Raw genomic sequence first — 26,133 nt, 5'->3', positions numbered from 1 at the left:
ACAATTAAGGAGAAAATAACACAATTTAATTTACCACTCTATCACTTATCCTATCTAAAATAGATACCTTGATTTTCCATTGCCACTCTTCCGTTGTGAGCTGTGTGAATTTGAGGCTGAAGATAAATGGCAGCATGACATACAAGAAATTATAGTTTTTACAATTGTAAGTTTAATAAACAGCACCATTAAATAGTCATCTTAATTCCAGTTCTCCATCATGGGCATTCTCTGTGAATGTATAGAACACACAATATCGCTGCATTTAAGCAGGATCAACTTTAAGTATTTACTTTTCCAATTTGGAAGCTGCCATGTTGCCTTGCAGTCAGTCAGGAAGTACAATTTTGGAGGACACAGGGAGAAAATGTAAGCAATTCCCAATTCAGGCTATACATTTGGTTCTATGAGGCAAGTGCATGATACAAATTAAGAGACAATTCCTCTGCTAGATTACTAGGATAACCTTTTCTTTCCCTATTATGAGATTTTCCCTGTTTATTTGTGAACAGTAGAATAGAAAACTTAGCCTATCCCCAACCTCGGAGAACCAAAAATCTATGGAGTTGCTTAACAAAGAGAATCTCGTAATAGAGAAGGAAAAGTAGCTTGTATGTTTTCCTCATATTCTATCAAATACATCATACAGGATGGACTGACCCACTAGGGAATCTGAATCCAGAAAATAGTGCTTTACAAATGTATGCAGTAATCTCCAGCTAGATCACCCCAAAAGTCCTGATATTGGGGCACTTCTCATTGGAGTGGCAGTTACAGACTTTATTCTGGTATACTATGTATTTGGCTTGCCTGGCAATGTCATAATAGGCTTTTGATAACAGCATAATATATAGGAGACCATCCGCCAGGCTAGGTTTGGATGTAGTCTATCCATTCTGAACTTTTCCATAAGTAACAAAAAAAGTTTTCGTTTTGATTAAATGCTGCCTTTCTGAATATTTGTTAAGACAGTTTATTGTGAAAATACCTGAATATTATGGAACAGAAGGCAGGCTTATTAGGCAGCATGTATTACAATGGAATATGAATATGAATATAAAGGCATTTATATAACGCACAAATGCACAGCTAATCAGAAGGGTGTCCAGGCACATCAAAAGGCCCTTGGAGTAGACCCCCTCCTATTGATAACAAATGCAGAAAGATAGAGAAAAAAAAGAAAACCAGAGGGCGCAGGAAGAATTACTCACAATTCTTTTTATAAAAAGCAGAGTTTGGAGATGCTTTCTGAAAGTGGCCAAATCCGTCATCTCTCTCAGTGAAGCGGGAGTGCATTCCAGGCCTGGGTGGCGAGGAACCCAAACGAGGATCCCCCAGCCCGAATTCAAGAAATTCTGGGGACCCTGGCTAGGTTAATCGAGGAGGATCTGAGTTCTAGAAGGAACGTAGTGGGAGATCCTCCTGCACAAGTACTTAGCCCCCATTCCATCCAAAGCTTTGAAGAATAGCACCATCACCTTGAATCTAATTCTATTCTTTACCGGGAGCCAGTGAAGTTCTCTAAGGTAGAGGCACATATGCATCCTTGCTTTAAGCCTGAGAGTTGCTCTAGCTGCGGCATTCTGTGCCACATGTAGACGCTTAAGAAGATAGAATATATCCACGTAGTCCAATCTTGAAGTGATTAGTGTGTGAACCACACATCTCCTGTGGTCCAGAGACAGGAGAGGAAGACATTTCCTAAGCATCCTGAGGAGACCAAAGCACGTTCCTACCACTGATTGGAATTAGGCCTTCATTGATAAGCGATCATCTAAATTCTTTCTTTTTGTTGTGCAGCGGGAGGTGGCGACATATCTTCTGGCCACCAGAGTCTCCAGTCGTCTGGTGATTGAGTGCCGAAGATGTTCTCCGACTTTTCCGGATTGCATTTAAGCTGGTTAACTCTTAGCCATGCAAACACTTTGGAGAGGCAAGTTTTGATCGTGGATCCCTGAAAATTCTTCCCTTTGTCACAGGAGAAAAGGAGCTGAGTATTGTCAGCATATGATATAATTTTCACTCCATAAGTCTCCACCAGGACTGCTAAAGGGGACATATAGAGATTAAATACTGTGGTACTCAGAATCGATCCCTGAGGGACTCCCACATCCATTTTCGGGATTCCTGCTGCACAGGGAGGAATCCAAATCTCCTGATCCCTATCTGTCAAATAGGAGGCAAGCCACTTTAACACGGAACCTCCAATACCAAAAGCCTGGATCCTGTCCAACAGTTTAGCATATGAGGCTGATAAGTCTAACAGGATCAGAATGGCCTTCCCACCCCCATCCAGGGTCCCCCGAATGTATTCAAATAGTTCTAGGAGGGCGGACTTTGTGCTATAGTTGGCTCTGAACCCAGACTGACTCCTGTGGAAAAGGCTGTTGGTTTCCACATAGTCAGTGATCACAGAGTTACTGTATTTCTCCAACACCTTAGAAGAGGCGGGAAGTAGAGAGATAGCCCTGTAACTTTCAGGTCAGCTGACGTTTTTTTAATCAGTGGTAAGATTTTTAAGTGCTTCCATCTAGATAGCATGTGGCCAGATTCTAATGAAGCTTTGCAGATTTTATTTACCACAGGATTAATAACCTGAGCTATGGACAATAGCACTTTTACCGGGGACGGGTCGGAAGGGGATCCCGACTTCAGGCTTTTAACACCTTCCATGCTCATGACGAGCTGAGCTCGTCACAGCTGCACCCGTTCCAGTGGAACGCTCAGCACAGCAGGGAAATTATCCCCGTGTGTGAGCATTCCACGGCTCATGACGAGCTTAGCTCGTCATGAGTCGTGGAACGCTCACATGTGGGGATAATTTCTGTGCTGTGCTGAGCGTTCCACAGGAATGGGTGCAGCTGTGACGAGCTCAGCTCATCATGTGCACCGGAGCGCCATGGCTCATGACGAGCTGAGCTCGTCATGAGCATGGGGGCGCTGTGCGTGCCCCCCGCCCCCCAGCACAGCGGGGGAATTACCCCCTGCAGTGAAGGGGTTAATGCTAGCTAGAGAGGTTTCCAGTGACAGCGGGGTAAATTGCTGTAGTGAGTGAACGACTCCTAACGCCGGCTCCATATCAGGGCTTGATAATATTTCATCCACCATGGGCGAGTTAGCCCTCAGAGTACCTTAAATCGTTCTGATCTTTTCATGAAAAGAAGTTGCTAATACAACCGGCGGTGGATGGAGCGACCTTCATCTCCGAAGCCGGGTTTGTAAAAGTTTTTACAATTTTAATAAGCTCTTTTAGATTTAGACTATTGCATAAGGCTCATATGTACAAAGAGCTTGAAGCTCACATACATTCTATGCAAAAGAAATAGTCACCGAAAAGACACTTTCAATGAAAAATGCTGGAGCGGGGTCATTTATAAATGTTTTCTCATTGCCTCGTTAGCTTGGACAAAACAGAAAAGAGGAGCCTTCGTTGACTGTCGGATAAGGAATTGTTTTCAGATATATGCAGTTGTTTCGAATACAGTCTGTCTTGTAAAGGAAACATTCCTGCTACCACCCCCGCATTTAAGAATTTTCCAGGATCCTGGATAAATTGGACTGGTTGTAGAGCTGATTTACATATGCAGATGTTTCAAATACAGCCTGTCCTCTTAAGAAAACATTCTTCCAACCAGCCCCACATTTAAGAATTCTCCAAGATCCTGATAATCTGGACTAGCTGAAGAGTTGATTCTTCCTTGCTGTTGTGAAGGCTCAGATTCTGTAGAAGACTCAGGGTCACTTGCAAGTCCTGTATTACTTTGAGTTTGTAATATGCTTTGATTAACTAATGGTTAAGGTAAGGATCATTGAAGACCCCATTCATGTCAAAGAAAGACCGCTATCAGAGCCTTGCATTTTGACCAGGTTTCAAGAGCCAACTTGTGGTAGAAAGAAAAGAAAAACTCTTTGTTGGTAATGATCTTTCCATTCTGGGATCTTGGAAAATGCGCAGGTCTCCTGTAGACCATGATGTTCTTTAGATCAGTGGCACCCAGGCTACTCGGCGGATTCGATGAAAGATCTGATGAACAGCCAAGAGGCTAAAGTTTTTTCATCAGATCAATTTACTTGCTTTTTTTAGACCCATTTTTGGTTAAAAAAAAATAGCAGGAGTAAATAACTTTTCTTTGCGTGTTTTGAAACTCTTGCTACTGCTTCGTTGGTAAGAAAAATTGCACATTATGTACTAGCTGGTATACGTGCAAAGGTCTTACACCTTAGTATACCATAGATGAATGAAAGCTTATTGTGTGCTATATCCATAATACACCTTATGGAGCACAAAATTGTCTTTAGCTAAATTCTGCTACTTTAGGATATCATTGAAAATACTACTGCCAACCAAGGCATTAGGGGCAAATTAAAAGAGTCGGCTACCCTTGAATGTCTCTGGTGCAAAAAAGGAGTGTTTAGCTCTAGCTCTCAGGAGCAATGTGGCCGTGGCTGCCTTCTCCAATATGGAATGTGCACCCTGTGTTGAGAACTTCAGCATTTTCACTAGACCCACAGATTGTCATGTCTGCACCATAGTTTTCACTGTCTTAATTTCGTCATTGGGATGGGAAGAGCCCATAAAGTGAGCATCCAAGATCTTTTGTTGCGCCTGATAAGTTAGATATGCAACACAAAGTCACAAGGACTTCCTCAAAGATACCTGTAACAGTAGCCATGGGCTGAGGGGTCACTCATGTTCTTGGCTGGGCTGATGGTATAGTCTGTAGTGAACATGTCTTCTTTGAGAATCACCTTGAAATCTTCAATGTTATCACTGGGCAGCAGTTCTCCTAACTCTCGAAGAGGGAATATAGTTGTAGAAACCCAAAATAACTTAGATGCTGCCATGCTCTCTCATAAGTGTTGTTGAAGTCTGGCATAGTTTCCTACCCATTTCATCCTTCCTTTTGCTCCTCTAGGGCAATGTTGATGGGTCAGGAGGGAGGGGCATGCCAATGATGTTATATCTTCTCTTTGCAGCAGGACAACCAAAGAATCTCCGGGAATAATGAATTGAAATGCAGGCTCTAGTCTTAATGCTAAAGTAAGGAGGCAGGAATGTGTGCACAGAAGGTTCTAAGAAACAACTGGGATCACTGGTCTACCTTCAGATTAGGGAAAAGGTGCCTCGCAGTTGTCTAATTGGAAGGAAAAGCTGCTTTATTGTGGAACTGCTTGGGAGCTCCGTTCGTCATTTCCTGAAACGCAATCACATCAACCACTAGAAGAGCTGAGAAAGCAGTAAATGTGTTCTTTGCCAGAAAAGATATATCCCCAATTTGAAGATTAGGTACTGTCTTGAGAGGAGGTGCACTTGGCATAATACCCCTACTAGTGTCTGTTATCAGATCTAGAAAAAGTTTTCTCGGTTTATTTTTAAGTTTAAAGTATTTCCCAGGAGGAGTACTTCTAGGCCAACCTCCCAGCAGTACTCTGAAGACTAATGTTTTTAGTGGTGTTCCTTCCTCAGGCAATTGTTTTGGAATCTCTTCTGAACGCTTGATTCTTGTGGATTGTGTAGACCTTTGACTTCATCAGTCTTGCCATAATGTTGTGAAGGAAGTTTGCATTTAGGAAACAGGCAGTGAAAAAACAGCCATATCCTGAACTGGTTGCGTCACTTACAAGATGCTAAGATCTGCATGTGGTGTGTAGATGGTATAGCATCATCCTGTGTGACTGCAGGAAGCTCTTCAACCGCATGTGCCACAGCATCCTATCATGGGTAAAATAACCCTATTTCGTTTCCAGGGCCCGAAGCTCGAAACTGATGGTTGAGCTTTAGACATTGAGGCTGTGATAAACTTTGATGGAGAACTGGTCAGCACCGAAAGGCTTAATGTTCAGAGGCTCAAAGTCAAGCCCATTCCTCTATGACTCACCACCTTCTGGTAGGGCATGTATAAAACGTCCAGTCTGCTGAATGGGAAATCAGTGAAGTGAAAATATCTCAACCAAAACCAGCAGCAGATAAATTGTTCCCCCGTCACAAAAAAACAAAGGCAAAAACAAGCAACATTCTAAGGCATCAAATGGGAAAGAAACTTCCAAAAAATAGTTTCAAATGAAGTGTAGCCTTTGAAAAGGCCACAGAATATGGGTTTTCTAGCACAATGGTCAGGAGAAATAAATGTTCTGACTGGCTGTTAAGTGCAAGAGAGGAAGGCAGCTTGTGAAATCCTCAACGTGCCAGTGTTTGTTTCCCAAGGCTTGTCATTATACAGTATTTTTCAGGTGTAAAATGAGGCTCAAGGATGCGGTTTTCAGTAAATTCTATGTTTTCAAGACTGTGTTGGTTTGAAATGTCTGCAATTAAAAGAAAGCTTGAAAATGTCATAGCACCTATAAACCTCTTTGGTAAAATGATTTTCAAAGTGGAAAATAGCGGGAACGAGAGAATACCACGATGGTGAATATATATACTTTTAAAACATTCTGAAATTGCCTAGAGGAGAGTGGGTTTCTTCAACTGGATCTGATGTACAGAGAGAGAGATGTGATGTTGGGCTATGACTGGAAATGCCAGGGAATGTTTGATTTACACTCTTCCATCTATAAATGTCAAAACCCTTCAGATCTGTTCATTAACTGACTAGGCTCTTTGTCTTTCTATTTGTCATAGATTTTGGGTTTCATTCTGCAAACGCTAGTGAGGAGTTCCATGTTCAGCTCAGGTGCCATCTTATACGCAGCTCTGTAAGTATGTAGCAAAACACGCCAGTTGCACTTTGCTAATAGCGATGTTTTTACACCTGGGTGGGCTTGAGTCATTTTGTTTAATGGGGGTGATAAGCCATTCAGTGCCTTGAGTTACAGATCCACATCAGTCAACAAGTGTGATCTTAAACAAGTTGCTTGAACTTGGTATGACTCAGACACAACTACAATTGGGTATACGTAATAAACTGGTATTGCATGACTTTCTTGTAAGCCTTGTGGACTAGAAGCTACACCATTTAACTAATTATGTGTCTTTCATTGTGTTTGTAGGTATCCATCCAACCATTTTGGTGGGCTGTTGGGGATCCACACCTTGTTCTCTATGCTCATGACTCTGTGCCAGCACCCATTGTTTCTGGCTTTGACCAGCTACCTTCAGGGTGATCCATTCTGGGTGAGTGAGTACCGGGTGTACATACTTTTGGGAACGATAGGGGTGGGACAGTAGAAACAAACTGCACTGAAATTTAAGTTGAGTCAATTATTATTCTGCTATGTCAAATTACTCAGAGCCCAGAACTCAGGCATTCTAACACTAAAACCTATTGACGGCCCCTCTGTTATTCATTCTCCCGGTCCCAACAAAACGACCTATAAGGGCTTTTCAACTTGAAGTCACTGCTTACAGACTTGAAGAAAACAGACTGGAGGGCACAGTACCAACTTTCAGAATCTAAATCCTGCACTCAGACTCTGTGAACCTACCTTAGAGATATCCTTAATTGCTGCTGCTGACTTCACTCCCAGAAGCCTTCTTTGCCTGGTCCTTCCATGCATGGAGCCACATCAGCTGCCAATGCCCCCCGTAAGTCCTTCCACTGGCATTACTCCATCTTAGGAGTCCTTTAGAGTTTAGTAGAACTCTCAGTACCCATACATTAGGAGTTTCTTTTATTTTATGGAACACCGTCATTACTGCAGCCATCCAACAGCCAGTGCTCATCCTACCTTATTAGCATCTCCGGTTTAGAACCTTTCCCTCCTAATCCACTCAGTAGTGCTACATGTCCACCAAATGATCCTCCTATCTTGTCAGTGTCCCTTGCTGCTGCACTGTTCGCCTTGGGAGCCCTTCCTATGATTTACTTTCCCATCCTTGCTCATGGAACTATCAATGGCATAACTCTACATAGGAAGTCTAAACTGATGCCAGCTCCCCCACTCAGGGACCCTACTCTAATGCCAATGTCCCATACATGGGAGCCGGGCCAGTCAGCAATTGTCACAGGGAAGTACACTTTGGTGCCTGTCAATCAATGAGCCCTCCATCATCAGTATTTATCTAGGAGATTCTTCTGTGCTCATGCCTTTGCCCTTGGTTCTGCTCGCTGCTCAGCACCTTCATGTTTTCAGACTCAGCTACCTTAACAGGCCAGCATCAGTATATCATTTTTATAGGAATTTGAATCGGTTATTTGCCAGTACTGTTTGTGTTTAGACTCTCCTATTTCATCACAAAATCTTACCTCCAACAGATCCATGCTGGATTTCTGATCCTTTCCTTCCTGGGGTTCACCGTTCCATTCTATCTGCACGGGCTGCGACGGACCCTTGAGGAGCAAGAGAGGAGTGTGCCTCGATCCATATCTGCACATATGAGCCAAGGAGTCACCACGGTGAACATCATAGCAGAAATATAGGACACAAAGTGATTTCCTACAGGTGTTGTACAAAAAAAACTCAAAACAGAATGTTCTCTAAGGACATCAAAGGATATCCAAACTAAACAGCAAACAAACCTCACATCATTGAGTTCTTCTTAAACAGAAAGTGATGGACAACCAGGCATCCGAGCATCACTAAGAGAACTAAAGGAAGTCTATTGATGTTCCAAGAGCTTGACCACAAACATCACAACATTTGGAGCTTTAAGGATACCAAGTGCTCACCCCACAGCCAACTAAGGTTTTTTCACAAGGTCTATAATTTGATATCTTCCACGGATCAATAACTCAAAGTGACATACCAAGAGTTTGGCCACCAATGTAAGGAATTGCCTGCTCTACTAATCAACCAAATCTTTGATGGTGTCAGCTTATAATCTTCAAACAATCATGAAAAAGAAGCGTGATCACCGTCTGATATTCTGCCTGGAGAATGGACATCTTCTTATACCACAAAATCTGATGTTTTTAATGTTTTAATTTTTTTTTCTTGGTTTCACTGTAGAGCCTGTTCCTTTAGTTTATGCATTTCCTTTGTCTGAAAAGATACCTGGAAGTTACACCCTAGTATTATGGTAATATTTCTAGACTAGTACTTGAGTAAAATAGAAAAACTGGTTGTTACTGTCCTAAATAAATGTGAGGCCACAATTATAAAGAATTTTGTTCTTAATAGCTCTTAGTGAAAAATACCACAGCATTAACAAGGCTGGATATGATCCTAGAACGGTCAAAGTTGTGCATGTTAGGTGTAAGCAAATGTTTTCTTGAAATGGGAAATGTTTAAGCTCCACCGTACAGCGTATGAACGGCTACCAGTATAACCGAAAGCTAATTCATATAGTCCTTCACAAATTACCCTTGTTCAAAAGAGTACACATTTTATTTCAGTCTGTTCCCCCTCAGTGTCACCAGTGTGAAAAAAATACTTTTCATTCAATTATAATATCGCTAGGGAGACAACGCTAATTATGAAGCACACAAAAATAAATTTTTTAAAAAATTAACAAAATGTTATATTTATTATGTATATATACTCAAGTTAAAAACATTAAAATTCATAACATAAAATGAAAGAAAATACAACATCTAATCAAATATACACAACGGCATCATTAATTCATAAAAACAGTGATGGACAATAATAGTCCTCTTCTGACTACCAGTCCGTTGTCAATTACCCTCTAAGCGCCAATTAACATAGAGACGCACCGCCTTTAAAAGAAGGGAGGTACCCCTCGTATCCTGACTATCCTTTCCAACGGCTGCGGGACGCCATCTGACACATCGGTCGTGACGCCCGCAGGTTGATGTTACCGCGGATGCTCTAATCGTTATAGGTAAGCGAGGCGTTATAGGCTATTTACCTATCCTTTTTCTACCCTCCGCGCCCCTCTCCTCCCCCCCTCCCCCCCTATCCGCCGTTTCCGCTTCTCTATTTTGTGACAAATCTTTGTTGTGATTAAGGCGCGAACATATAATGGCACACATTTATCTTTGATTTGCCACCCACGTTACAGAGATACATCCGTGACCCCTGCGCCGCTCGAAATTGATCAGTTCCATCGAAGTCGACTTAGGAGCATTCTACCTGTGTAATATGTAAGCATATGCCTCCTCTTTCGATATGTATTTGCCGTCATTCTAACCAGCCTTGGCTTACTCTATTATTTTCTCTGTTTTCGATCGCCAGAGAACCGTGTAATACATCGCACTAAACGTCAGCTTTATCCAGCTACATGATAATCACGTAAGTCCGCTATTGAATCTTGATATGTGTCTTTATTCTTTTTAAAAAAAAAACTGCCCAAGAAAACGGACATGTTGAGAAACGTTCGGTCCTGATTTAGAAATGTAAGGCCATTCACTTTTGATAGCTTTTGCGCGAATTTGCACTCTGACCTTAATAATTATGAGAATTTAAAAACAGCCACACTCACCAACACTCTTAAACTGTGGCACAGTTTTGATTACTGAGACTTGTTTTCCCTTTTAATACCCACAGTGTGCAGCTTAACATCAGGAATAACGAGCGCCACTTTTACAAAAAGCAGTAATAAAATACGTGGACCATTAACTACCGGGCTCAAAACACATCAACACCTGGAGAATATATGACGGTGCCCACAAGAGAATAAATCGCACCCGTCGTTAAATAGATTATTAGGTAAAAGATAAATCGATGTATCCACAGTCTTAGATTTTTCTTTATAATGCAACAAAGTAGAGGAACTAATTTTAAGCTAATCCATCCAATTTATGTTTAGTATTCTGAGCCGTTGATAGACTTCAATCAGAAGAACTCAAGCAATCGCAGTTATCTCCACAGAGGACAATCCTTCCCCTGCATGTTTCAGGTATCACTAAAAATGATTTTGCTTACTTAGATAACTGGTAAGGAGTATAGCACTGCATTCTATAAAACGGTGTAATTATTAGAATATTTAACAGGAATGTCGTTCCCCCTTTTTACTCAGTCAGTTAAGGATGGTGGGTCCATTAATCCCTTTTGGGGCCCTTAAGTTCCATTACTACAACACTGCTCAATGGTAAATAAATTGTAGTTTGTACCTTGTGTAGTCTTATATTTTAAGCTACCCAAGCAGGGAGTTATGCCGGTATGTGAAGCCTGTATTTTGCAGATATGTGACATGTACCAAAAATAGTGTTTAGAATAAATGGTTGTATATTGAGTCACCTAGGACGATTTATGTTAAGAGAAGAGGACTATTATTGTCCACCACTGTTTTTATGAATTAATGATGCCGTTGTGTATATTTGATTAGATGTTGTATTTTCTTTCATTTTATGTTATGAATTTTAATGTTTTTAACTTGAGTATATATACATAATAAATATAACATTTTGTTAATTTTTAAAAAAAATAATTTTTGTGTGCTTCATAATTACCGTTGTCTCCCTAGCGATATTATAATTGAATGAAAAGTATTTTTTTCACACTGTTGCCTTTCCCTGCCAAACATATTCTGTTACCTTAGCAGGGGGTCCTTGTTATTTACCCCCTCAGTGTCACTGCATCAATAATTAGTATGTTAATTTAGTTGGGAGTTACTCCTTTAGATTTATTTAGATCACAGCAACTGCAGCAGTAATGGCCAAAAAATGTGTGTTAATTTGAAACAGACTAGGGGCCTGATTTAGTTTGGCTCTGGACACCGTGTGCCTCATTAGGGTTTATGTATACATTCTACCAACTGGGTTCCCTGCCCGTCACCCCCACAAGTGTCCCTACCCACACCAATGTCAATCAAACTGTTACTGTGTATTCTCAGGGAAGTTTGGCATCTGGAGGGTCTGACAACTCGTTTAACTCTGATGTCCATGCCACTAGATCTTCTGTGAGCTTGTCATCCATCCTGGAGACCTTCATCAGCCCTTCCTCTGCTACAGCTCATTCTAACATATCTCTCACACAAGCCAGTTTTCATGGGCCACATGCCGTGGTCAGTGGTTGGCTAGGCAACTCTTAATAAGCAATGGTCTTTTTGAAGCAAATGTACGTCTCATTTTTCATCCACTTACAGACCACTCTAGCAGACACTGGTTGGCTAAAAGCAAGGGCATGCCTTCTGTGAAGTGATGCAATGCAGCCATTAAATCTATTCAAAAGTTCTCTGTCAACTGAGAACAAGAGCATGTGAAGAAAGTCGGTCGCCCGCATTTCAGGCAAAGGAAGATTTTTCACAGTATATCCTTCCTAACATTAAAAGTGCAAAATTCGCCCTATGGTAGACAAATACATTTCAGTAGTTTTAATATGACAACAAGACCCCTAGCCATTAACCTGCCCTAGAGCTTCAATACTATCCACCTCCCACAAAGCTATAACTTTCTGAAGTTTGTCAACTTTAAGTGATGAACATGACTGGAGTCTCTGTTGCCTTAGCGGTGTCTGGAGCCTCAATCCATGTCTCCCAAGCAGTTCATGTCAATTTGACGCATGTGAGAAATTTCCTGGTCTCACTCTGAAACTTTCCTGCGCCTCCTCAAATGTAACAAGTATTTGCAATGCAATAGGTCTCGCAGTTGTCAGAGTTTGAGCTATTGTCATTGTAAATGGCAATGCCTTTTATTTACATGTTGGTTTTTAAAACATAAATAAAAGGCATTGTCACTTACAATGCCAATGGCTTAAACTCTCGCGAATGCGAGACATATTGCATTGCAAATGCTTGTTTGGTATTTCACATGATATAGTCCGCCAATGCTTGTAATTGCTCTTCTTGAAACTGCATTCTAAAAATGTTTGTCAACTGTAGTTTCTGTAATATATTTGTGGTATATGCAAAGTTCTTGAGCTATGCTACAGAAAACTGCACCAATATATAAGGGAAACATCACTTACAACGCAAGCATTACAACGCACTACCATTACATCGCAACCATTACAACGCAAACCATTACAACGCATTGCGCTGGGGGGCGCTCTAGGATAGGGAATATATTTAATTTACTATCCAACACCTTCCCTACTATCCACGGGACTGGAGTTGGAATAGTAAATTAAATAATTCACTATCCAGCGCCTAAAAGCACTATGCGTTGTAATGGTATGCGATGTAAAAACCGCGTTGTAACAGCAGGCGTTGTAATAGCCTGCGTTGTAACGTCATAGATCCATATATAAACATCACAGTGTCGATTGTGAAGGCATGAGAAATAAATCTGTTTGATTTTATTTTTAGTATATGTGTCTTGTCCTGTGCATTCTGAAAGCACAGGCTTCTCAAAGGAGTGGGGTGTGATGAGACGTCGTAGGGCCTTTGAGTTCACATTACCGTAAAATATACTGCCTTTTTGATTTGTCTCCCTCATCTACAGAGGGGGGAGAGCAGATATTTAAATGAGATTGAGTTATTTTGTAAGCTGTCACTCCATGGTGGTACCGATCCCGATTAATTCTACCAGCCACATTTCTCTTATTTGACTGCAAACAGGACTATAAAGCTAACCAGCCCTAAATCTTGTACCTTGCCTGGAGTACTTGACCACAAATCACCTAATCATCATCCCACTGTCCTCAAAAAAACCTTAAAGCGACTCCTTTAGGAATTCGTGAAAGGCAGGATGATAAGCAAAAGCAGATACATCAACTTGGCTCTGATGCACAGTGACAGATGAGCAGTGGAGATCCCAGAGGGAAGCGTGGAACGTTGCCTCTCAGGCTAGCAAGCCAAGAAGAGTCATGGTGAAAGAGGAGAAGGAATTTACTGAGAATACATTGGTCCTGACGCCTGTCAGGGTTATTGCATGCTAAAGAGTACCATAAATGTGGTAATGTGCGTTCTACCCCATTCATTTCAGGCAAGAAACCACATAAAATCAATCACGGCCACAACAATGGCACAGTACACACATTCCTTCGACCATGTACACACATCACACAAAGTAAAAAAAAAAAAAAAAGGAGCTCTCTCTACCAAGGGGGGCGTCAGCACGGGTGCTGAGCAATATTAATCTATCAATCTGTGCAGATGGAATAACGCTGTGCTTGCAAATTGCACACAGTAATTTTCACGCGCTGTCTCTTCGCGCTGCTGCATCGTAACAAACCCAGCAAAGCGGACGCTGAGAAAAGCAACTGGCCATTAACAATTAAACATCAAACTTCCTAAGCGCCGACAGCGGGAAGAGCTCAGTAGTTGAAAGTGATGTTCACGTCGTCACCCGTGAAGTTGTTAGTACAAGACTATTAGTTAAGGAGCTGCAGGCACCCGGACAAGACGGCCTTCAGATCATCTCTGAAAATGCGCAGGGGGAAGGACATGAGCGGTGGTGCCAAGAGCAACAGAGCAGACAACTGCACGCCGAGCTGTGGGGAACCCCATTAAATCTAAATCACCAAAACATGTGTAGGGGGGGAGATGGGAACTGGCTCTCCTATAAAGAGAATTCTATTACGTTTAGAAGTAACATTAGAGGTATAAGTGCAAAGTGATCGCGATGCACTTAATGACCCGTGACGGAGGAGACAGATGGCGGCTGCTCGCGTGCACGCATGTGAACGCAAGCGCTAGGCCAGCAAAAGCCTTTGGGAGCACTTCTAAAAAGCCCCTTACTAAATGTCTCGTAGATGCAGCGCATGCGCTGGTTAAGGCGAGACTTAAAAAATGAGTAATTAGAGCCTACATGGCCTACATTTTCACATCTTCTTTCCCTCCATAGCATAAACGGCATGTCTTCACATAGATTGATATCTGCCATGTATGAGGGTATTTGCAGCACTTTCATCACTGCCCTCTCCCAACCTTTTACCAACAGTCTAATTATATATAATTTATATTGATAATTATGTTGTGTATAATACCAAACCTCTTGGCAAAGGACCATCCTACCAAGCAATAGCCAGACCATGATGGAGGATGGTATGGAGTACCCAAACTTCACTGACTTTTGTAAAGCAGCTCTTTCTCATACAACACCATGTGTGCTGTTTAGCCATCATATTTGCCACACATATATCCAGCTATCTAAAATAAACTACGTTCCTTTACAGTCCTATCTCAGGGAACACTGTCCTTGCCATCCTAATCAAACCCTCTAGCGGGAACAGCTTAGTTTTCTCCCAGTTAATTTGAAGACCTGACCAACTCAGAGCTTTCCAGTTCTCTCAGCATTACCCTTTCTGAGTGCTCAAGCTGAAGCAGGTATCTAAGTAGGTCTAGGCATGCATGTCAATATGTGTTAAGTAGACTTCATTGTGCAAAGTTTGCCATTCATCCCTATGTATGTAACTCATGTGTCTGCTTTGTCCCCCCTAGGTCAAAAGATAATAGATCAACTCTCTCGAGTTGCCAGGCCAGCAATTTCCTTGACTTATCCCTTTGTCTAGGGAGCGTCTGTTGCTAGGTCGTGCTAGTGAATTTGTCCAGCGCATCCCAGGTTTCCCTCAGTTGCCTCCAAGGGTCTTGCAAATCTGTTTAATTCCTAAGACTGTTATCACTATTTTTAAATGAGAAAAACGTGCTTCCTGCCTGGTGAGCATTTGCTTCAGATGGAACCAAGTGCCATCTATTTTGGCCAAACACACTCAGTGGCACCTCGAATGACTTTCACCCATGATAGGATGTAGTCTCTTAGTTATGCTTGAAGCAGTGTGACACTACGACACCCTTCCGTTCCCCATTAATAATAGCTATCAAAATGTTCAACTCAAACACTTGGGGTAAGAATAAAGTTGGCAGGACAAATTGCTCTCATAAAGAATATACACTAGTAGATATAACGACAACTTGGGGATTGCAGCCTTCCCCTGTGGTACAAGACTTGGAGTAAAGACTTCCTCCACTGGGCTGAGAAGGAGGTCAGAGCACTACTCAGGGAAGAGCAACTAGTCCCGCACGAGAAACCAATCTCAGACGGTTGAGAAGCATTGACTCGCAGATTTCAAACTCAGACCGATGACTATAGACCCCCATTAAATACACAGAGGGAGGAGCGTGGCCTGAGGCGTCAAGATGGCGGTCGCACACTAAGAGTGATCGAGACCCCTTCCGTAAGCCGCCTTCTATCCGCCCGTTAGCAGCTGCCATCGGACCCTTTCAGCTATCCGCAGAGGTTCCCTGCCTCATCAGCAGTGCTCCGATCCCTTCGATATTGGATCGGAGCCTCTGCTGCCTCAGCTTGACCCCCTTCCTCCCGAGGCCCTGAACTTGCAAAATGGCGGCTTCCTGGGCGATCCGTCTCTGTGCCTGAAAACCTGTGCCCTGACGGTCCGTCCCCCGGCCCCCCCTTGCCATTCTGAGGTGACGGCTGTATCTGGCCTGGGTCTGCTTGCTATCCCTCACTGCCCAAGACTTACTCTGAGGCTGCGCCTCTGTGCCGGCGTCTGGCCATGACGGAGGGCTGCCTGGGGCCGTGGCGGGGGCTCGCCTCCCGCATAGAGGAAGCCGGAGGGAAGCAGGAGGCGGGCTCGGCCCGGCTGCGCTGGCACCTTCACCCTGACTCCTGCGCCTGCCTGATGTCTTCTGGGGGCCCAGCCCGGGTTCTCCTTGATGACACACACCCGGTGACTGGGGAACCGCCAATCTCGGCTGCCACTGTCGGGTACTGGCGTGAAGGATCTGGACCTCCTTCCAATCCCTGCAGGAACAGTCTCCTCTGCCCCAGGCCTGGCCTGCCTGCCCCCGGGAGCTGGAAGTGAGGGGATCGTCCTGACCTGCCAGAAGCTGCATCTCAGCCTTACTACGCTGCGGCCTGCCGGATCGGGCGAGAGGCCCTGAATTGGGCCCTTGGTGTGGCCCTTGGATCAGCGGAGGGCCCCCTGCCCCTGGAGGTTCCCTTCTGAAACCCCACTGCTGAGTGGCCTCCTGTTCCGGCCTGGTCTGGACCCTCTTGCCCCTCTTGATCTACAACGGAGTTGGGGCCTTGTCTCCACTTTCGGGGGCTGCCGGATTTTGGAGAGGATGGAGCTCCCTCGCGTCCTCTACCAGCGGATCATCGGTGAGTGGGTTGGAGGCTGGGAAAGGGCTACCTGGCTGGGTGGCGGTGCGGGGGCAGTGTAGGTGCTCCCGCCCCCCCTCCATCCCTCATTGAGTTACCCCTTCTCCCCACTGTGCCTGCATCTGCCTTCTGTCTTTGGAGGGGCTCGGCCCAGGATCTCCTAGTAAACACCCAGTCTGTGAGGGGGAAACTGCTGAGCTCGGCTAACGCTGTCAGGTAGTGGCGCGAGGGGTCGGGGGCCTCTGCCAAGCATTGCATCTGGGGGTGTCTTTGTAGGATTGCCTGCCTGGGTGTGCGAGGTGGACCTGTCTGGCCATCCCTGCCCTGTTATGGCCCCCCGTTGGCAGTGAAATCCCCCGTAGGACCATGCCCTTCTTCCCCTCCCCTTGACCCCTTCCTGTGGTCGGAAGAACGTCCGCAGCTGCAAGCCTGATCTCGTCTGTCGCTGTCGGACGGCACAGGGCCCGGTACCGGCCTCCCTTATCACTGTCCACCCACCTGGGCATATCTGCACCCCGGGTGCTTAGAGCCCGCTGTCCACCCTCGGCCACCTCCATCGAGTGGTGCTGGACCCTTGAACCGGATTGAACCTCAGCTGACTGCGTTGTGGAATAGCGGACCGGCTTCCTGGGCCCCCCATCACCAACTCATTGCTGCCCATCTTGAGACGGAGAGGTGGTGACACCCTTTATCGACTGTCGCATCGGACGGAGGCGGGAGAGGGGTCCCCGGATTCGTGCTGGTTGACCCCTGAGGCTCACGGGGAACTGGGAGGACTGGCTGGACCCCCGGGCTCGAGTAGTGACGGTCTGGGTGTCGGCTTCCTCTCCCTCTGGGATTGTTGACTGCCACCCCCGCCCATTCAGTGGCTGGGGCCCCCATCCTTGTTAATAATGGGCAGAGACCATGCCCTAAAGACAACTGCCTCACAGACCAAAACAAAAATGGACCAACACAACACCAACGACCGGGATCCTGGAGGGGGGCCGTCCAATACCCCAGCCCTGCTGGGGTAGATCTCTCCACTATCCTCCAAGCAACTGGCGCCTCACATGCCTCAATGGAGAAAAAGATTGGCGAGGTGAGGGTGGACATGGCCCTTATTCGTCAGGACCTGCTTAACGCCACGGCCCGGATCACGGAGGCGGAATCACTCATCTCCACGGCCGAGGGTGATATAGGCCAACTAAAGGCCCAGGTGGCCTGCCTCCAGACTCAGACCTAAGAACTCAACCGTCGGGCCGAAAACGCCGAAAACCGGTCAAGTAGGAACAACCTGCACCTCCTAGGATTTCCTGAGGGGGCCGAACAGGGTTGAACAGACACATTTGTGGAGACCTGGGTGAGATCCTGGATGCCCAAGGAGTCCCTCTCCCCATGGTTCGTGGTTGAGCGCGCCCATCGCTCCCTGGCTCCCCAGCCTCCGTCCCGGCCCATCATCATGAGGGTCCTCAAATTTTGCGACGGTGACGCTATACTTAAGGCGGCAATGACACAGGGTCCAGTGACTTATCAAAACAGCACGATCATGCTTTTCCCGGACTAAACCAAAGAGGTACAGGCCCAACAACGACCATACGACAACGTCAAACAGAAGCTCCATAATCTGGGTCTTTAATATGGTCTCCACTTTTCAGCCCGACTCAGAGTTGTTTTTCAAGGCAAGACTTTCTTTTTTGACCCCCCCCCCCAGCAGCCTGGACTTGGTTCACGGAGGAGAGCCCTCTCTGGATGCGTCCTACCTCTTCCCCTGCTCGACGGGAGCCAATGCAACCTCATCCAACTCTTCCCAAGCCACAGCGGTGCCGTACTATGTCCCTCAAGAAGGGTGACTGACGCGGTGGGGCCTCCCGATCACCGGATGCAGTGTCCCAATTGCTCATTGCCTCTGAATTACCTCGGATGTCTGGGACTCACAGCCTGACTGGTTCCTTGATTGATCGGAGCTGTATCCCAGACCCCTCCTAGACACTGCCCCCAGCCATATCTGACTCTGACTTGTCGAGGAGCCCCGCACTTCGAGTATCGGGGGAAGAGGACGGAGTCTGACCACTGAGGCCCAATGCCTTAGGGTCCATAAACTGCTTCTTAATTGTTCTTACAGCTGTTAACATTAACGTATCCGTCTACATGGAGGGGTCCATCTCTGCCACGCCCATGCTCTTCTAACCATTTTAGCTTAGCACTCAGACTTATTTGTATTTCTGTTTTGTTGTATTCCATTTCAGGGCGACAGATACTTCAATTTCAGAAGTGTAGGGTGGGGGGTGTTGGCGGGCAGGATAGTTGTCTCCCGATTGTTTTTGTGCACACACGCCATCAACGACGACATGAGACCTATCATAACACACGAGCTCTAGCCCTACACCCAGGCTGTGAGATGTTACCTCCCCTGGGACCTAGGTCCATCCGCAATGGTCCACACACACCACCCACTCAGATGATGTCAACTCTTAATAGACCCCTCCACATTTTGTCATGGAACGTCAATGGCCTATTAGATCATTTAAAACGAACCGCAGTTCTTCACAGCGCCCAACGCCAAGAGCCCGAAATTCTCTTCCTACAGGAAATGCACCTTCTGGGAATTCAATGCACCTTCCTCGCCTGCTATGGGTTTGACAGGGTCTGGCATTCCGGTGTCACACGGGGCTCCCGGGGAGTGGCCATACTGATTTGCAGGGGTCTCCCCTTTACTTTGATGCAGGTTGAGACTCACACACAGGGCAATATGTGGCCTTATTCGGCAGGATTGAGGGTCATCTTCTTAATCTGTTGTGTGTATACATTCCCCCTGCCACAATGCCCTCTGCCCTTCGATGTCTCAAGCTAATAGTTTCAACTTTCCCTCAGGGTCTGACAGTCATCAGGGGCGACTTCAACGCTGTAATGCACCCTTCTCGTGACACGACAGGTGCTCCCTTTGCGCCCCGCCTTGCCTCTGCTAAGCGCCTCTCTGATTGGTCTTCCGCTCTAGGTCTCTGCGACGATTGGAGGGTGTGGAACCCCCGCAGAGAACAATATACTCATACTTCGGTGGCCCACCATACCCACTCCCTTATTGACATGCTCCTGTTGCCGGCCCTCGACTGTCAGTTGGTGTCCGGGGTTACTATCCTTCCCCGAGGTATCTCGGATCACTCCCCTGTCTCCATCTGTCTTGGGCATCCCCCGATGGAGTCAGTACAACTTGGCGGATGAACGCTTGGTTTCTGCAGGATGCGGAATTCGTTGAGACCCTCGGGCAGGAACTAAAGCAATACTTATCGATTAATAAAGGATCAGTTCCCTCTCCGGGTACACTGTGAGAGGCCGGCTAGGCTACTATATGAGGCGTGGCTAGAGGCTTGGTCCACGCAAAGCGCACGACCCAGACCGCCCACCTCATGCAGCTCGAGGCCCAAGCTGCACAGTTGGAATCCACCCAGGCTTCCCCCGGAAGCACTACCTCCACCGACAGGTCGCAATGCTCTGTGAGGAGATCTGTCAAATCTCTCTAGAGTCAGCTAAAATGCTATGGCATTCCTCAATGGTGTGTGTATATGGCTGGGAGACAAAAATGGCAAGCTACTCCATAATCTAGTCTCTTATCCCGAAGCCAACCGCATAATCCCTGGGGTCTGCAATGCGGCCGGCGCTCCCCATTTCACCTCACAGGCTATCGCCCAAGCCTTTGCGGGCTATTATGCCCACCTTTATGTAGCCCGACCCGAGTCCTCCATGGCCGCATTGATGTCAGAGACAATGACCCAACTGCCCCGTCTACCCCAGGCAGTCTCAAAGACTCTGGACCTCCCACTTACCCCAGAGGAGATACATGGGCCATTTCACTCTTGCATTCCGATAAGATGCCAGGGCCGGATGGATACCCTCAAGAATACTACGCAACCTATTGCAACTTGTTGGTTCCGCACTTAGTGGATCTGTTCCAGCAAGTGATGGACACTGGATCCTTTCCCCCAAAGACAGATGTGGCCACTGTTGTGGTTCTTCCGAAGACACAACCGCCTTCTCTCGCTTGTGAGGACTACCACCCCATTTCCCTCATCAACACCGAGGTGAAAATCTTTGCCACTGCCTTGGCCCAATGTCTCCGTTCCCTCTTGCATGATTTGGTCCACCCAGACCAATGTGGCTTCATGCCTGCCCGGGATACCCGGCATTGCGTACGTCGTCTCCACTTCGCCCTCATACACCGCCATCAGCTCACTACATACTTCGCCTTGCTTTTCATTGATTTTGAAAAAGCATTTGATACAGTTGACTGGAGCTATCTGGAGGACGTGCTGGAGGTGATGGGAATTGGCCCTTCATTTAGGCGTTTCATTCGAGTTCTATACTCCAGCCCTAAAGCACGGGTCCTAATTAATGGTGTGCTCTCTGATGCATTCCCCATCCAGAGGGGCACTCTTCAAGGCTGTCCACTCTCGCCGCTTTTATTTGCACTAGCAATGGAGCCCCTGGCCCTCTCGTACACCAAGATTCACGCATCCGGGATGGGTTTAGGACCCCTGTCAGATCGGCAAGGTCGCACTTTAAGTCGACGATGTCCTCCTGTTCCTAGCGGATCCCGAGGACTCCTGCCCATGATGCATGGATGTCCTTTCCTCCTTTGAATGAGTCTCTGGCCTTCGGCTCAACCAGGCGAAATCCACTCTGGTTCCCCTCCACCCGTCCCGTGCCTGTTTCGACTGGCAAACAACCATTCCTTTGCATAGGCAGTCCTGGTCTGGGTCACCTTGCTTCCAGAACTTGAATGGGTCCTCAACCTTACACCCCTGGTTACCAAGGCCAATGCAGACCTCAAGCAATGGCAATCCCTTCTTCTTAATACCCTTGGCAGAAATGCCCTTTTTAAAATGATGTTTCTCTCCTGCTTTTTATATATTCTTCAAAATATAACCTTTCACCTCCCGGGGAGCTGGATTCGCAAGATTGATGGTCTTCACACCCGGTTTTTATGGAGAGGCGAGAGACCGCTAATGTCTCTGGTTCACTGTCGAATACCTCCTTATGATGGGAACATGGGTGTGACCAATCTTCACCTTTACTATCTGGCCACAGGACTCATCCTCATCATGGTTCATGACTGGTTCACCGGCGTCTGGTCTGACCCGGCATACCAGGTGGAGCTCCGATCTATGGATTTTCCACAGCTCCAAGCCTACTTGTACAGGGCCCCCATACCACAAGTCCTTCCCTCATCACTTAGATAGTCCTACTGGCTTGGCACACTGCTCTGAGCCACACGAAATGGGATGGGAAGCTTACCCAACATACACCACTGAGGCATGGTAATCAGCTGCGTGTGACCTCCACTCTCCAGGACTTTCGTCAGTGGGACCGCATTGGGATCTCGCTTCTTGGGGACGTCTGGGTTGGGGACCACATCAGAGCCTTCGCAGATTTGCAGCAGCGCTACCCCTTCCACTCCTCACAATTTTACAAATATCTACAGCTTAGGCATGCCCTCAAAGCGCACATTATGTCTCCCACCTCCCTTCCAGAATTTAGTCCCCTCGAGGCGCAAGTGATGATGGGGAACCTAGGTAAAGGAGGGGTGTTGCGGATTTACCACTCCCTAGTGAGCAATTGCCCTGCGACCCTATACTCACTGCGTGCCCGCTGGGAGGGTTGACTGGGCTCCTTAGAGGACTGGAGAGACACTCTCATGGCTCCCAAGACCTTGACGACCTCTTCCAACCTGGTCTAATCCAACTCTACTATTTACACATGACATACCTAACCCATGTGCATTTATATAGAGCCCAACTGCGGCCCTCCCCGACCTGTACATGATACACTCACGCTCCAGCAGACTTTTACCATATGATCTGGCAATGCCCTGTCCTTGCATCTTTTTGGGCGGGTGTGGAACTGGATCTTACACAGACCCTGGGGTTTGTGGATCTCCACGACCCATTACGTTTAATTCTTGGTGTGTTCGATGGCCTGGATGGCTCTCGGGGCGACAAACGCTTTCTTGGGACTGCAGTGGAGGTGGCGAAACGTGACATTGTGGCACTCTGGTCTCAGGTAAAGTCCCCTACTGTAAGGAGGTGGAAACGGGGGTAGACTGGTGCAGGACCCAAGAGGAAATCCTCTTCGAAGCCCGGGGCTGCCCTGAACTATTCAAAAAGATTTTGGGTAAATGGTTCAATCTATTGTCCTGAGTGGTATGTGTGTTAATATGTATTGCGATAACCTTGCACAAGAATCTATTCTGAAACATGATATACAGGTTTCTGTCATAATCTCTGCTGTTGTATACCATCCAGCTAATGTGCCTGATGCTGCTGCCAATGTACATTTGTGGTTTCTTTTAAAAATCAATAAAAATGTGATTATGAAAAAAAAAAATACATAGAGGGAGGGCCATGACCCCAACGGAGGGATTCTAGTTCGAGTCCGCACACTCAAACCCAGAGCACACACTACCCCATGCACAATCAAACACAAGGACACCAAAAAACACACATCCCCTCCCACAAATAAATGACAAATATGAATGCACTGTAGCCCACACTAGGGATACATTGTCGCAGACGAGAAGTTCTCTCCAAAAAAGTGACACTACCTGACACTCCCGCCTAAACGACCGAGTAGATCTACAAACAAATGTAAATGTATGTAAATGTATAGGCATTTATATAGCACACTACTTACCCGTAGGGTCCCAAGGCGCTTCGACCGCTGCGAAACCCTTCCTGGCTTCCCTGAGAGATGGTCCCTTAATGGGTATCTCCAGGGTGAGACCAGGCATCCCCGGCGGTCTGGTGGGGCCGTTAGTGAAGATGAGGCAAGCGAATGCCCAGAGTTGCCGAGTGTGATCGCTGATCAGAGTGGGCACCGAGGCGAGAGAATTATCAAGTCCGCTGACCCTGGTCCAGAAACCTGCCGCGCCGGGAATCGAACCCTGGTCCCGGGCCGTCCTCTGCTCTCGGGTCTGCCGCCTCTAACCAGTGAGCCACACTACTTCACTGAGACATACTTTGTATGTCTCACATTGTCTTCCAGTGTATATCCAGGTGGGTGGGTAGGTGGGTGGGGTATCAGTGGAGAATTAGGGGAAGGGTGTTCTGTACAATACATTAGCAGTATGAATAACGATGTTGTACACCGAGCAAGCAGACCCCTGTAAGGGTAAATTGTGGTAACTGTATTGTATGAAGAAAAAAATAAAATTGTGTTTAAAAAAATGAAGAATATACTCTAGTATAAAGCACTAAAGCAAGGCAGTTTCCAGGGCATATTATACCGTTTGTACATCTTCGGTATTGGTAGTGAATAGTTTAAAGTTAGGTCACTCCCAGAGTTATGTCCATGTAAATATATCTTGCTGTTTGCAGACAACACATTAACTGTTGATCAAACCTCAACTAGGCTGGAGAGGTTGCTTCAATTCAAACAAGTACTGCAAAGCCAATATGTCTTACCTATTTGAGAGCTAATGGGTTTGCCAATCTTTTAGTCATGTTGTACAGCAGAGTGACTACTGTTCAGTATAGTTAACTCCTTGCATGCGGCCGCGATTCGGCTCTGTGCGGCAAAATCGCGAGTGGGCAGGTTTATGATGGCCCCCAGCCGTCAGCAGCAGACGAGCGCCGTAGTGCATGACGGATGGGGGTCGTTATCAGCATGCAAGGGGTTAAAAGTTAGTGGCATGGTGTAGAGTGGCGTGGCATAGGATAGAGTGATGTAGGGTATGGTGGTGTGGGAAGATGCAGCATAGGGTAGAATGGCAACAGAGTGGAGTGGCAGAGGGTAGACTGACATGGCGTGGTGTAGAGTAGTGTACCGTTAGAGCGGAGTTGGGTAGAGTGGCACTGAATGGCGTGGAATTGTGTGCAGTGGAGTGGCATGGAGTGATCTTAGTGGAGTGGTGTAGAGCAGAGAGGCGTAAAGTAGCATAGAGTGGCTGGCGTAGAGTGGCACTGTGTGGAGTGAAGTAAGCACAGTCAAGTGGTGTAGAGTGGTGAAGATTGGAAGGGCAAAGTGTAGTGGTGTAGAGTAGAGTGGCGTGGTGCAGTGTAGCATGGAGTGATGTGGAGTACCATGGTGTAGAGTAGAGTAGTATAGAGTATAGTGGCATTGAGTATAGTGGCATTGAGTACGGTCGCATAGAGTAGTGCAGCATAGAGTAGAATAGAGCGAAGTGGCGTAGGACAGCATAGAGAAGAGTAGCATAGAATAGAGTAGCGTGACATGGTGTAGAGTACCTAAGTAGCCTTGAGTTATGTGGAATAGAGTCACGGAGTAGAGTGGAATGGAGTAAGTGCCGCAGAGTGCAATGGAGTGGCACAGAGTAGAGTGGCATGGAGTCTAGTAGGGTGCCGTAGAGAGGCATCGAGTGGAGTACTGGCATAGAATGGAGTGGAGCGGCTTTGAGTGGCATAGAGCAGCATTGTATGGAGTGGAGTTGCATGGAGTGGCATAGAACGGAGCTGCATGAAGTGGGGTGGTGTAGAGTGGTGTGGATGGAAACCCCTGCCCTAAGTGCCCCTATGTACTGTTGTCTGGTTCCCTGATACAGATTTCTTGTCATAGAATAAGCACAGATCATGTGTGCGCCACGAAAAAGGCCTATCTCTCAGATTGCGGTCTTGGACTGGGAGGGGTGCCCAAGCCGCTACTCACATAGTGGTGGAAGGCTACCGCCTTCACCTGGAGTTAAGAAGCACGAACACAGTAGTGGCGGCATTCTGTGTTGTGATCAGTAGTAGTGAACAGGATCTTTTTATCCTGTGTCAAAGGAGTGAGGCCTATAGGCTCAGTCACCTTTTTAAAAGCTTCACTGCTGAGTGCTTAACCCACCCTTGGGCTGCATCGGGTAAGATGTGGATTGCTGCACAGGAGAAGTAGCTCTGCATTGGTTGTATGTGTGCCTGGGTAGGGTACAGAACAAGGATGGAGCAATACTGTGCAGTGTATGTGTGGTTAGTACAAGTGCTGGGCGTATGTATGCCTGAGAGGGATGCATTACATGAGAGATGTAGTGCTGTGCCGTCCATGCACAGGGGAATCATGTGCTGGGTATGTGTGTGCCTGTGCATGTGCATTTGTTAAGTAAAATACATGAAGGGTGAAGTGTTGTGCATGGGCGCACACAGGGACTGTGTGTGAATAATGCACCCTAGTGTATGTAATGAATGCATGTGTACATAGAAGGGTTCGAGGCACAGAGGTGACATGCTGGGCTCAAGTGTGCTGTTAAAATCCACTGAATTAGTGTACCTGCAATGGAACATTGTATGGAAGAACTGGGGTTTATTTTGGGAAGCCCAGACCT

At 46.4% G+C, this 26,133-nt stretch overlaps 1 protein-coding gene across 1 annotated transcript in view; it reads left to right on the top strand.

Moving 5' to 3' along the window:
• LOC147705743 (large neutral amino acids transporter small subunit 4-like) overlaps positions 1-9,363 on the top strand; it is a 256,994-nt gene extending 247,631 nt beyond the window's left edge. Inside the window, exons 12-14 of the mRNA XM_086928976.1 lie at positions 6,620-6,693; positions 6,988-7,111; positions 8,193-9,363. Coding sequence (XP_086785102.1) covers positions 6,620-6,693; positions 6,988-7,111; positions 8,193-8,357 — 363 coding nt within the window. The 3' untranslated portion in view covers positions 8,358-9,363. The remainder of the gene's footprint in view (positions 1-6,619; positions 6,694-6,987; positions 7,112-8,192) is intronic.
• The last annotated feature ends 16,770 nt before the right edge of the window (positions 9,364-26,133 follow it).

The sequence above is a fragment of the Lissotriton vulgaris genome, chromosome 7, assembly GCF_964263255.1.
Source record: "Lissotriton vulgaris chromosome 7, aLisVul1.2, whole genome shotgun sequence".
NCBI lineage: Eukaryota > Metazoa > Chordata > Amphibia > Caudata > Salamandridae > Lissotriton > Lissotriton vulgaris.
This window is presented reverse-complemented; position numbering and strand designations above follow the sequence as displayed.